General features: G+C 35.0%; 1 protein-coding gene across 1 annotated transcript; it reads left to right on the top strand.

Annotated features, from left to right (window-relative positions):
* The first annotated feature begins 5,686 nt into the window (after nucleotides 1–5,686).
* On the top strand, nucleotides 5,687–11,274 carry LOC130623559 (hatching enzyme 1.2-like). Its single transcript, XM_057439053.1, has 8 exons — nucleotides 5,687–5,841; nucleotides 7,097–7,237; nucleotides 7,939–8,062; nucleotides 9,252–9,364; nucleotides 9,705–9,776; nucleotides 10,042–10,263; nucleotides 10,336–10,404; nucleotides 11,151–11,274. Exons 1-8 carry the CDS (start codon nucleotides 5,763–5,765, stop codon nucleotides 11,249–11,251), a joined length of 921 nt encoding a protein of 306 aa, XP_057295036.1. The 5' UTR covers nucleotides 5,687–5,762; the 3' UTR covers nucleotides 11,252–11,274.
* Nucleotides 11,275–14,093: the final 2,819 nt, after the last annotated feature.

Genomic DNA, 14,093 nt, shown 5'->3' with positions numbered 1-14,093 from the left:
CTATATGTATACATAACACAACATTAAAAGGTTTGAAATTTAGTAATATGTACATATTTATATAGAAACACTAAGTGCAGCATTATTTATGTTCTCCATCGTAGTGCTCTACATTAACTCTATTATTTTTATCATATATGTGCAATATAAATAATTTTTTCAGCTACATACTAAGTCGGGCTAATTATACATAAAAACAGATTTCAAGTTAAGAACTTCTCTCACCAACTAAAAATGTTTGTTATTGCAAAATAGACTAACCAAACAAGTTATTGTTTGAAAAGATAGCCTTTACAAATTAAAAGGATGTTTGATCCTGAGAAAACAGTTTACTATCCCTATAATTTTATGATAGCAACAATCTTAAATGTATAGCAGAAAAAATAAAATTGTGGTTTTATAGCAAATATCTCTTCTTGCAGCAGCTGTTCAGAAAAAAAAAACATTTTAAAACAATTTTTTAAAAAAAGAATCAGAGCAACAAACTACATTCTCTATATTTTTTTGTCTTATTAGGAAAACCAACATATTTTAAATACCACAGATGATAATTGCCATGAGAGGTGAAATAGAAAGGTTGGGAATAGTTTTGATATCTTAGTGATGTGTTAATTAAGGATGGTAGGGAAAGATGCAACTTAGTTAGATTTTATCTCGAAATGAAGGAAGACTTTGTAACTTAGCATATGTAAACCTGCAGATTATCTTTTCCAGTGGGATAAAAATGACTAAAAACATAATCTCCACAAAGCCTCACAAGTAATTAGAAAGTTGGCTACTTTAATAGCCCAATTCGTAGATAGGACTTCACCAACGGGAAATAAATTCCATTAACACTTCTGAGGTTTTAAAATTGTATTTGGATAAAGTACAGACATAACACTTCCCCAAAAAACAATAAATAAGGAAAAAATTTACAGTGGGTAACTAATTTATATTTTTTCTAGATTCAAGTTTATGTTTTTCAGGACAGTACAAGAACTTAGCCAGATATCATTCTGGTAAATCTTTGAGACTTTGTTTAAAATTTTCACTCAGACTGTTTACAAATTCATTTCCAATAAACTGTCTCCCGAATCATTAGAATAAGGTTTTATAATTCATTACGAGACAAAGTATAATCCAAAATATAAATCAGCTCAATTTGTCCTAAATTCATCTGAAAACTGGTCCAACTCATCTTAAATTGACTAAAAACTTTAGTTCAAAAACAAAATATAGCTTAAATTTACAATTTGATAGTTAAAACCATTACATTTAGGATAAAAATTGTCTGAACAAAAATAACTTCCGTTATATTTATTTCTATATCTCAATAAAATTAAATTGTAGGGAACATAGAAATGGTTGTATTTTGTTGTGAAGTTACAAAAATAGGGTCATACAAGGCTTAATAGTGATGTAGTTTGTTCTAAAGCGAACAACACACAGCTAAAATGTTGCCTTACTGTGTTCTAAAATGACAAAAACCTGAAAGTACAAAGTTTAACAACTGGTGTTTTATTCTAAAATGACGAAAATAGGCCATACTAACTTTAGAAATTAATGTATTTGTCTGAAAATGACAAAACAAAACCATTTTGAAAAAACAAAAACATCGTCATGTGCATCTAAGAAGTTGTGTATTTTGTTTTACTATCACACAAAACAATTGCCATATTTTGCTTCAATATCACAAAAAACACAGTCGTACGAAGCTTGCACTGTATTTTCTGGTATATATCCTGCGGGTTTTAAGTTGATTCTTACAAATTCCACTGTTGATTATAATGTTGTGCAGGTTATATGATGCATTTATACATTCACTGGTGTAAGCAAGTCAAAGTTTCCTTCTTAACAGAAACTTTTCTGCGTTTTTCCCCAGTTTTTTTGAAGTACTAACAACCTTACATCATCGTGTAGAATAAAACTAAGCAGACATCATTGTGCAACTGGGACAGTGTATGTGTGGCCTGGGAAGAAATTACGGTACACAAAAGATATCCCAAATAAAAATCTTTCAAAATATTTTATATTTTTCACTGATAACATGAACCCTTTTTAACAACTTAAAAGAATCTTTTTTTTAAATAGCTACAACAATAAAAACAGCACAGTCTAATTCCGTACTGTCGGCATTAGCATAAGGTCAACTTGTTCAAATTACTTTTAATAATTATTATTTCGCAGACAAGGAAGTTAAGACTTAGAGAGCTGCTAAACGTTCACAAATGGTTTGTAACTACCTAAAAGGAACGGGCTGTGAGTTATATGTGTGGCTTTTATACCGAAAAATACAGCAAACCACCAAATTTTGTTTTGAAATTAACAAAATTAGAAATCCACACAATTTGTTCAAAAATGATAAAAAAAAACATGCCCATGTTAAGTTTACAATTGGCCTATTTTGATAAGGTAAAAAACTGCATTAAGGTAAGAAATCACTGAATGTTGTTTGAGAAAAAAGAAATAATGACCATACAAAAGATAGAAATTGGTTATATATATTGTTGCAAAACAACGGAAATACCATCAAACATATATAAACATAGCAAAATCAATGTTCTTCATTGTAAAATGACAATTACTTAGCTATATAAAGCTTAGAAATCACCAGATTCTAATCTTAAATAACGAATACATAGCGTTGTGAAGCCTTACACCTTTACCTTAGACTTCCTTGTATGTGAATAAAAGCTTACAGAATGAGTCCTATGTAGAAAACTTAGGAATTGTACATTTTGCTGATGATGCCAGTCATACAAAGCATAAAAGGCATACGATTAAAAAAACTAAAACAAAAACCTATCAAAAAACCCATTATATTTCTAGTCTTACCAGTGTGGTGCAATACCTTGTGGTATTGCACCACACTGGTTTGTGCTGGACACCAGGGTTCGATTTTCCTTGGCAACAATACAATATGGGCGAGTGAATATTACCCTAGCCCTGGGTTAACCCAAGCCATGTCAGGGAAATTTGGGAGATGCACACACTTAATTGGACATAGCCCTTTCTGAAAAGAATATACAGGCTATATCCCTCAAAATTTGTGAAATCAGCCATATAAAATGTGCTTAGATGGGGAGTCCTTAAATAACAGCTGCACCTTACCAGACAACTCCCCACAACAACCAATGGTGCAACTTCCAAAATAGCACACACAAAAGGTGCTAAAAATCAAAAATTGATATGTGATTGAGCCTTTAGAATTAAACTTTATTTTTATCTGTCAAGAAGAAACGACAAGTGAGCACTCAAGTAAATATTAACTTTTTAAAATCTGGCGAAATCATAGCTAGCTAAGTTAGCTATATGCAATAGAACTAGAATAAATTTTTAAACATTATTTAGCAACATAATTGCTCTTTTGCAGAATATATCAATACAAGTATATTATCTGTGGCTCTATTTCATGCTCCGGAGCCAGAGTTTAATCTCCAGCTATAGAATTACCTAGAATTCATACAGGGCGTGTCCCTTTGAATTATTAAGGCTGCCAAAATAAAGCATTATCAAAAACAGTATAGCTAGGGGAGAAAATTAAGATTCTAAAACAAAAGACGAAGATAGAACTTGACTGTAAATAATGAAGCTTAGCTTGCTATTAGAGAGCATACTAACAACAAGCTAAAAATCTGGCCAGCCATCAATGAGTATTGCCACAAGAAAGAAGCTAAAACTATAAAGTAGTCAAAGTCATTATAAATGACTGTTTTTACGTTTTCAGCAAAACAATTTGGTGATGTGTCAATAACATATGGTATGAAAAAGTTGAAAACTGATTTATAAGATAAAAGATTACAAGCGACGTAACAAATTTCAGCCATCTTTCATTTTCGCTGGACGCGGGATGCATTGATTGGTTGTTCGCTAAATCTAAATTATTGTCACGCTGGCTTAATTACTGACTCAGCAAATCTCGCTCACCCTGCCACAAAGGCAGTTGTATTTCTGTCACAAACCAATGGCAATAATGAAGATAAATCAATCAATTGACCCCAATATTTTGTAATTTTTGAGTACGGCGTATTATTTCGCAGGGCGTTATTTTTTTGGTCAGCAAAATAGTGGTGTACGCAAACCCTAACCGACCGAAATCATGCAGATAATTATTTTCAGCGGCGGGAGTTCTTTATTATATGATATCAGGTTTAAAAAAATTGGTGGGAGAATTTTAATGGATTGAATACTTACTATCTCTGAGAGTACTGAATAATCGCCTCCCCCCTTCCCCTCCATCACCTCCTGCGATTAATAATCCGCCTCCTACCTCGTCCCCAGGGCTTTTTTACGTCTGCGCTATTCTAATCAGACGGCTCTACAGTAGCCCTGGTTTATGCTGATGAAAATCAACCTTATTTTGGGTGACTTATAACGTGAGGCGGCGAGCGAAAATTAAAAATTAATGTTTGGTGGCGAGTAGTTAGAAAATCGGGAAGTCCCTACTAACAGCTATCATATTTGGCTCAAGGACGGAATTTTTTTTATTTTGATATAACCAACCGGGGTCGCCCGCCCTTTTTATATCTCATTGCCAACGATTGCGTTCGTTATGTTTTAAGCAATGAGTATTAAAAAAAATATACGTCCGTTATATATATTATTGCGTGTTTCTGTACAGGACATTTTTAGTGCGGCCGTACAGACAAAATACAACTGGTATTAATAAAGAAACTAGTCGGTAGCCCGTGGATAAGAGTTTGCTCGTCCTTATTATTCCGCGTAGCTTCGCTCGTCTGCTTTCCCTTGTATTAGTAGCATGACTATAAAATTGGTCGCTTTGTTTTTAGTTAACTTATGTTTAGGATGTCTAAAAATGTCTCTATTGACTTCGTTTATTAACCTAGTAGCCAGTGTTTTTATAATGGCGGCGAATAAAAGGGTTCGTTGGCATCACCATTTGGCACCCGTTTGCTTAGAAAACACGATATGCAACCTCGTCCCCAGAACTTTTTGCTTCTCAACGGCGCTCGGTAAAAGGTGCTGGGGTCGAGCTTGCACGATATGGTCAAAGAATACAATATCTGAACCTTAAATTTTTATTCTAGCCGCACCTTTAAAAAATTTTTATGTGGAGGGTGACATGATGCAAAATAACGCATGCTACATCAGGTCAACCTCGTCCCCGGGACTTCTTAAAGGGCCTAACAATTCCAGGGACGAGGTTGACGTTAGGCTTCCTTAAATTTCGGTGTGGTCTGTCTAGTACTATTACTTTCTTAATTCTTCCTACCCACACAAACGTTGGCAGCTTTTATAGCAGTGAAACAACAACCTCGTTTTCAAGATTTTTTACTTCCATGGTACGAGAGAGAACTACTCTCTTACCAAACTGTTAAAAAGCTTTGGCAACCAGGATAATTAAGGAATTTGCTTTTGATAAAAAGTTAATAGGTGAGTTTAAGCAAAAATTCACTTTTTTCCATTGATGCTATGCACGCGATTAATCGCGACCTCATTCCCAGTTCGTCTTGTTTTTGTTCAATCAAACATACCAAGCCCAATTTTAAGGCTTCTTAATCATCCTTTAAAATGTCCTGATATATTCTTTATACAGATGTTTACAGTCTCGTCGAAAACAAAGAAAGGAAATGGCATATCTAAAAGATAGTAGGGACTGGACACGAGGTTGCATATCGAAATGATCTTGATACAGATGTCACTAAATAGACACAGGTGCAACAAAACAAATTTTGTAGTAACGGAATATATATTTTTTGTGAAGCCAGCCATAACAAGAAAATACCGTCTCTCGTGAAGGTAGTCAACACAGAAAAAGCATGGCGTTTCGACTAGTAGTCGTGGTCACTTTAACCATGTGCGCATACGTTGCCTCAGAATGGGTAGAAGAAATGGAAAGTAAGTATGATGGTGAACTCTACGTGAAGAATTTGCCTTATCTAAAATCATAGTAAATCGTTTGTTAGAGTGTAAAATCTGAGTGGCGCGTTATGTTTTAAGCCGTGAATCTTTCAAAAAAAATAATTAATGCAAATACGTTACTTATAAGCACAAGGTTAGGGTAATTGGATATCCTTTACGACATATTTTTATGAGTATACAAAAGATTGGCTCATTACTATCTCGCCTGCAAGGATAGTATTGGTTTCCATATCGTAACTAACTAACCAACTAACCAACTAACCAACTAACCAACTAACCAACTAACCAACTAACCAACTAACCAACTAACCAACTAACCAACTAACCAACTAACCAACTAACCAACTAACCAACTAACCAACTAACCAACTAACCAACTAACCAACTAACCAACTAACCAACTAACCAACTAACCAACTAACCAACTAACCAACTAACCAACTAACCAACTAACCAACTAACCAACTAACCAACCACAATGTCCAAAATTGCAGTTGCAATGTCACAGAGTCAAACTCTTTTCCAAACCTACTCTAATCGTTTTTAAGGAAGCTAGTACCGAGATTTTATTCGGAAACATTTTTTTTTAAAAAATCTCCCCGTATCGAGATTCGAAACTATGTCGACTTATGCCTTGCGTGTGGTCTAGGGGAGACATTTTATTAAGCGTGTAAACAAAGCTGGATAGTTTATGCAAGGCCACCAGCTGACTGGCGGCCTTGTGGTAAATTGTTTACCTCCAGTGCGGAAGGTCTTGGGTTCAAACCCCGACCGAGTCATGCCAGAGACTATAAAAGTGTGAAGCGATCCTTTCTGCTTAACGTTCAGCATGAGAATAGGATTGATATTTTAGGCAGTTGTCTAGTTGAGTGATTGTTGTGCGTGCACGCCTTCCGTAGCTTAAACAGGGGTTTTAAATGCACTAGGGCCCTACAGAAACTGAAGAGGCTAACCTTGGCAAATTATAGTAATAATGAAATAATAGCATCTTGTTTGTTATAACAGAAACCCATTCATCATGATACTCATACTTTTAAATAAGTAGAAAGAAAATCGTACAGAAAACTTTCTTGATATTCTGAGTTTTAAATAGATCACTATAAGGCGGACGGGAAGTTTCCCTGAAAAATTGTTTGTCATCCCTGGATTCATTATTATGCCAGCTGCATGATTTAAATTTATTTTTTATTTCGTTTTAACTTACAAAGGTTGTTTTTGTTTTCTGTTTCAGATCCCGGCTTATTTGAAGGAGATATGATTTTATCTCCACAACAGCTAGAAGCTGCACGGAAAGGAAAGTTATCTTATGCTACCACAATCGGAAAACAATGGCCTGGAAAAACCGTCCCTTATGCTTATGATCTGACAATTAGTAAGTATTGTAATATCTTACCGTTCCAACGGCCATTTGATGTTGATATATCAACAAAGTGAAAAGAGAACATGGGAACGAGGTTGTCGGGAGCAAAAAAGTACACAATAATAGTTTTAACTTTTTGAAATCCTAAGGGTGCGTTTTGTACTTTATAATAACTACCAAGACAAAACAAGCTAATTTTAAATCGATGAGGTAAAACCTTAGGCCTTGCTTAGTAATGTCGTGATAAAACATTTAAGCTTGATGTCGCACCAATTGCAGAAAGAAGATAGGATAAGTAGTAGACCTCGATGCATATACACGGAGGTAGACATAGACAGAGGTGTACATAGACAGGGGTATACAAAGACAGGGGTGTACATAGACAGGAATGTACATAGACAGGGGTGTACATAAACAGGGGTGTACATAGACAGGGGTGTACATAGAGAGAGAGAGAGGTGTACATAGAGAGAGAGAGAGGTGTACATAGACAAGGGTAAATATAGACAGGGGTGTACATGGGCAGAGGTGTACATAGATAGGGGTGTAACATATTTTTAAACTGAAATTTTTAAACAAAGTTTCCCAATCTCAGATGTCAAATGTTTACTTATGTACAAAACATAAGAAATAAACCTAAAGTTGAATTATTTATAAAATAGTTTAGTCTATCTATTTATGCCAACAGTCATTTTATAACTTCACTTTTTTAGAGGCGAGACCACGAGCGATAAAAGTCATTCAAGACGCAATAGCGGAATATCATGATAAAACCTGCATAAAATTCAAAGAGAGAACAAACGAAGCCAATTACATCATGTTTTACCAAGGCGGAGGGTATGATTTTGCATTCAGTTTTCAAAGGGAACAACTGAGCTATCAAATGTCGAAAATATAATCTCGACTCGAGGTAACATAAAAATAAAGCAGCTTTTCATGGACACGAAATGACTTTCAACTGTCATGAAATTACAACTTACAATGTTTATGAAATGTCGGATTTGTGTGATTACATGAACAGGACCGTCTTCTTTACATTATAAAAGCAGGGCAAAGGTATATTTTGGTCAATTTGACCGAAAAAGTTTCGACTACAAAATACGTTTCTTATGCTTGTAGTCATGAAATTGCTGATAAAGACCAAAGTAGAAACCAAAGTAAAAAAGCTTTATTTGAACTCCCCATAGCTTCTCCGTCCCATAGTTTAGTTAATAATTAATCATAACGTCGACAATTGTCGTCCACCGGTCGTTTTAACGCTGCATCAAAGATTAACAGATGTTATAAGAACCTGATAGGATAAAAAACATACCTTTTTTGGAGCATAGAACACAAGCTTCTTTGCGATATTAAATTCAATGTTTCCATTGACAATGTGTAACTTCAAAACATATATTTTTTCTAATGTTTTGATTCACACTTTCATTGTTAAATACACAATATGCATGTGTTAACTCGAATTAAGATGAACATAATAAAAGAAAATGTTGGTACAAAATCTTTATATTAGTCATAACCTAATTAATAATAACCGCCCTTAGATTTTTCCACCCTTAGATTTTTCCGCCCTAAGATTTCTCGCCCTCAGATTTTTTCGTCCCTCAGATTTTTCTGCCCTTCTTTCAATGCCACATTTTTACGCGCTAAGTTTGATCACGCGGCTCTATAATATTTATTGAACAAACTTGTTGTTTCATCTCTATGCAATATAACGAGAAATGTTGGGCACCATCCTGTAGGTAACGGTACGCCAGATAATGTGGTGTTTATTAGGTAATGTTTCAGCAGGTGTATCGTTCAGAGATGCGGCATGGGAAAAACGAATACATAAACACAGCGGCGCATGCTCAGAACTTAGAATAGCATTATTTAAGTTGTGCTAGAATTAATCGTTATTATATAAGATGTCCATTGTTATCGATCATCGATACTATATAGGGTGTACACAGGATAAAATCTCATAGAGGAAATAACATCTAATAGTAGATCCCCGCCAGTATATAATTTCTCAAATAATTTCTTGCAGATGTTCGTCATATGTCGGCTTCAAAGGTGGACCAACAATGCCGATGAAGGTAAGTCTTGCACCAGGATGTTGGAGAAAAGGAATTGTCATCCACGAACTGGCTCATGCTTTAGGTATGATTTCATCAGTTATATCTGTTATGTATTTATTATTACGAACAGAGAGAGGAAGAGCACACAGTGGTTCAACATAAACAGAAATGAAATCTAAAAAAAACAAGTCTGCTCTATACCAGGAAATACAGAGTGTGTATTTCACATAACCGATATTTAACATAGCGACATAACAATATCTTCAATAGCATGACAATCCAGCAGCATTAAATCCGATTTTGTTAACATTGTTTTCATCTCCCGTTCTTTATTATAAATAGTTAAACAGTTCCGGTACCGGCCCGTCTGAAACAAGGTTTATCCCATGTTAAATTCTTGTAAGGACTCATTTGGATCTTAGGTGTATATCATGAGCAAAGTCGTCCAGATAGAGATGGGCACGTAGAAATACAATGGCAAAATATTAAACAAGGTAATATCGTTGTTGTTGTTGTTGTTGTTGTTGATGTCATTTTTGTTATTGTTCACATTGTTGTGTCGTTGCAGCTGTTGTTGTTGCTGTTGTTGTTGTCATTATGGTTGTTGTTTTTGTTGTTGTTGTTGCTATACTCGCAAAATAGGTATTGAAATCAGTAACAAACCATTTGGCTAAAATAAAAAAAGAAGACTTTCAAAAAATTTGCTTTCATTTACAACACGTATTATTACTATATCCTATCACGTCCCCTTTCATTAAGGCATGGATTTTAACTTTAAGAAGCAAGCAACATCAAAAGTCGATTCGCTTGGAACAGATTACGACTACGAGTCCATCATGCATTACGGAAAGACAGCATTTGCTAAAACACGTGGTCTTGTTACCATAAAAACAAAAGATCCCAGCAAACAAGACGTGATTGGGAGAAGAACAGGATTCAGCGCCATCGATGTCATTCAGATGAACAGGCTGTATAATTGTGGTAAACATGATTACAATCTTTTCTGTAAACTCTACCTTGACGCGTTTTTTAGTTAAACATTTATCATTATAGGTTCAGGACCCATACCAACAAAACAAACAACAAATCCTGTAGTAACACAAAGTCCTACAGGCTCTGCAGGTAAGAATGTCTACATATGCTGTGTTAACGTGCACGTTGATGTGAATATACAAACCCTGAACCTGATTTGAAAAAAATTGCACCTGAATGGCAATGCTGAATTTAACTACATATTTTGACCTAATTCTACTACAAAAGAAACAACCATATAAACTGCACCAAAATAAAACGGTGTTAAACATTCGGTTCCTTGTTGACCCTTTTTTACGCCGACTTTTATTGAAATTTCGCTTCAAATGGTGTTGTTGTTTTCTTTTCAAATAATTCCGACTAGTAGCCTTGTGACAGAGCTTTCGCTTCCAGTGCGGGAGGTTCTGGGTTCAAATTCCGGCCGAGTCATGCCAGAGACTATAAAAGTATGAATCTATCCTTTCTGCTTATCGCTCAGCATGAGAATATGATTGATATCTTAGGCGGTTGCCTAGTTGAGCAATTGTGTGCTTGCATGACTTCCGTAGCTCAAATGGGAGCTTTAAATGCACTAAAACTCCGTCCCTACTAATAGGGACTGAAGAGGCTATCCTGGGTAAATAATTTCAATAATAATAATGATAATAGTAATAATTTTTCGTGCAGTTAATTTTACTATGTCGGCAATAAAAGTGACGATATTAGACGGCTAGCTACGAAATTTTGCTGGGAAAATGTGGGAAATACAGCCGTAATGATTCGACTTGACTTGAGCAGGGATAATAAGGACCAAATAAAGGTATTGGTATTTTTTTTAATTTTTTACTATTTTATAGGTTGCAAAGACGGTAGTCCTGCATGTCCGGGCTGGAAATCTATCTGTCAAAGTCACCCGCATATCGCACAAATTTGTAAAAAGACGTGTAATCTTTGCTAAGAAACAAAAGTATTTTCTGATTGCTGCTGTCAATATTTTATCACCCGTTAAAAGAAGAATTAGTATGCGCCCGTTAAAGGAATGCTTAACGTACGCCTATAAGGTTTTACGTGCGCTCTTTAATTTGCGCCCATGGAAGAAAGTTTTACGCGCGCTTATAAAGGTAAGATTTTGCGTGCGTCCAATGAAAAAACTTTAAAACGAATAATCAAATTTGGCTTTCTCCACAATTTTGAAAATAAGCTCTTCTTCCCGTCGGTTAAAAAACTTCAAATGTTCTCCATAACCTTGCACCATGTGACTAGGTAGGCTCTGGTGTTGATGTTCTTCATTCAACTGATACATGCTAAATTTCATCTGGGGTGAAATATTTATATTAAGATGTAAAACATATGTTTTTAATTCCATCTTGATTTTCGGAGAATATCTTGAAAGAGAAGAAAAATTTGAAAAAAATTAAAAATAACGTTTGATTAATTATAAGAGTTCAAGTTTTAACTTAAGGCACTTTACACATTGTAACAGGCTACAAGTAAGGAGGTATTTTGGTGCGAATCATTTATCGTTTTAACAATTAACTATAAATACAACCTCGTCCCCAGGGCATCTTGTATCTTTTCTGACCCCGGGACGGCGATCGGGGTCAGAAAAGATAAAAGATGCCCTGGGGACAAGGTTGCTATAAATAGAATTACTATTTGAGAAAGCTTTTTAGACCTACAAGCATTTTGGGTACGAATGAGGTAATTTGATTATTGTTTAAATCACGTAGCTTTAAATTGCGGAGGCAAATACCAAGCTTCTTCTCCAACTTTCCTGAAACTATCACATCAAACTATCACATCAACTAAAACCAAAAAAATCTTTATTAGAGAGATGAGATTCTGGTTTTTATTAACTGAATGTTTTTTAGGAAATGTATTTTTTTTTCATGTAAATCTTTGATAAATTGACAGAAAGAATGGATAAAGTTACAAGTCCAGGTAACAATTTATAAGATTTATCATATTTTTTCAAATCTGGTCATGTTGCAGTAATTAACATTTATCACAGCGTAGAGTCTGCGATTGAGATGTAAATGGCTGTGTTATTGCAAGAGGCACTCCAACTGTTTGTATAGACAAAAAAAAACCGCAAATAATTTACCATTTACTAAATCTAGCTTAATTATCTCTATATTTTCACTGTATATTCGTGTGCCAAAATGATACCGGAGTAGCGATAGCTCTTTTGATTTTGCGACTAGAATAGAAAAAGAACGGGGATCTGCTATGAAACCGTAATATGTTAATACAGTGTTTCCAACACAAACCCCCTGTGTATATTGTGGCCTATTCCTTTAATGAATACAACATAAAGTTGTACCCTTGGCAAAAATTTTGCAAGACGATGTGTATAGTGGTAGACATTTTGATGATTTCTTGTTAACACTTTTTTCAACTTTATGCCTTTTAATTTATTTTAATATGTTTTTCACTTTTATGTGTTTACATATCAAGATGAATATTTTTCAGGTTTTTTAGCCATGCATCAATCCAAATCAAACCAATTTTAAGATTTTGACTATCATGAACATCAGCCTAGCCCAGATCTGGGTAGCAAGCCGAATTTATGGTGTTCTATGAAGGCTTTTATTCACTTATGTTATTGAACCTTCGCCTGTACTAAAAGCCCCCAAATCGGACGTGAAATGTGGTATACCTTCACTTGAACGCTCAACCTGGCGTTCAACACCGAATCATCCAGTCTATATCATCAGGGCTCGCTGCCTGTCCGTAAGCCGAAGATGGTAGCTGCGAGGGAATACCACGGGTTTCCACAGGTTACGAATAGCTTTAATAAATTGTTGTTAAAAAATTATCAGGACTGCACAAAAGTTTTGACCGATAGGTTCGCACAAATCTTAATATTGATAATACCCGTTGTCGTCCATCAAAAACGGGCGAAGACATTCTCGACCCTAGAGCTTTTTGAGATAAACTAGGCTTTAATCTCAAAGAGCTCTGGGGACGAGAATGGGGCAAAGGCCGATTTAAACAGTTCGATACTTGCCGAAAGAAGTCGAAAAGAAATTACCACTAATTGTTTTTAACTGTATAGATAAATATTGTTAATTTTCACTCTTTTATGCACTGATGATGGATATGTTCAGAAAAGATTTTGCTTTCAAATTTTAAACATTGTGTTTCTTATCTATTCATCAAACATTTAACTTATGGTGAATATTACTATAACATGATAATCTGCTATTTGACATTCCACTTTTCTTAAAAAAAAAATAGGCAGGTGGCCATCGGTCTAGTCATTCCCGTCTCAATGCACTATGAGGTTAAAGTTGTTTTTCTTGGTCCCAGACGTTTTGGGCACCGTCAACTGCGTGCCTCTAAAGGCTGTATTATGGCCTTTTGCTGCTTAAAAAGGGGCTAAAATGTAAATCACGTGGTTCCACGTGCCCTGGCAGGTGACTATCTTTCTAGTCCTTCAAGTCTCAATAGACTACGACGTCCCAAGTTGTTTTCCTTGAGGCCATGGCCTTAGAACATCTCACACTTCGATATTAATAAATTGATATTGACCGAAATAAGATTCTACTGAAAATATCATTCACAGATGCTGTACAGCTAACAAGTTTAAACTTACTGGAGGGTAAGCTTCATGTGACTGTCAAATTATATTTCATTTGAATGGGAATTTTTATTTTTTGGAAGTTACTTTTATTTTAACTATGATCACAGTTAATTAATCTGTAGTAACTATTTTGACCCAATTATATCACATCATTGATAGTTTGTATTGGTTGAAATTGTTAGAGCCATAGGGCTTCTTGTTTCCTTGTAAACAA

This window comes from Hydractinia symbiolongicarpus, chromosome 13 (genome assembly GCF_029227915.1).
Source record: "Hydractinia symbiolongicarpus strain clone_291-10 chromosome 13, HSymV2.1, whole genome shotgun sequence".
Taxonomy (NCBI): domain Eukaryota; kingdom Metazoa; phylum Cnidaria; class Hydrozoa; order Anthoathecata; family Hydractiniidae; genus Hydractinia; species Hydractinia symbiolongicarpus.
Note: the sequence above shows the minus strand (reverse complement) of the source record. Positions and strands in the feature narration are given on the sequence as shown.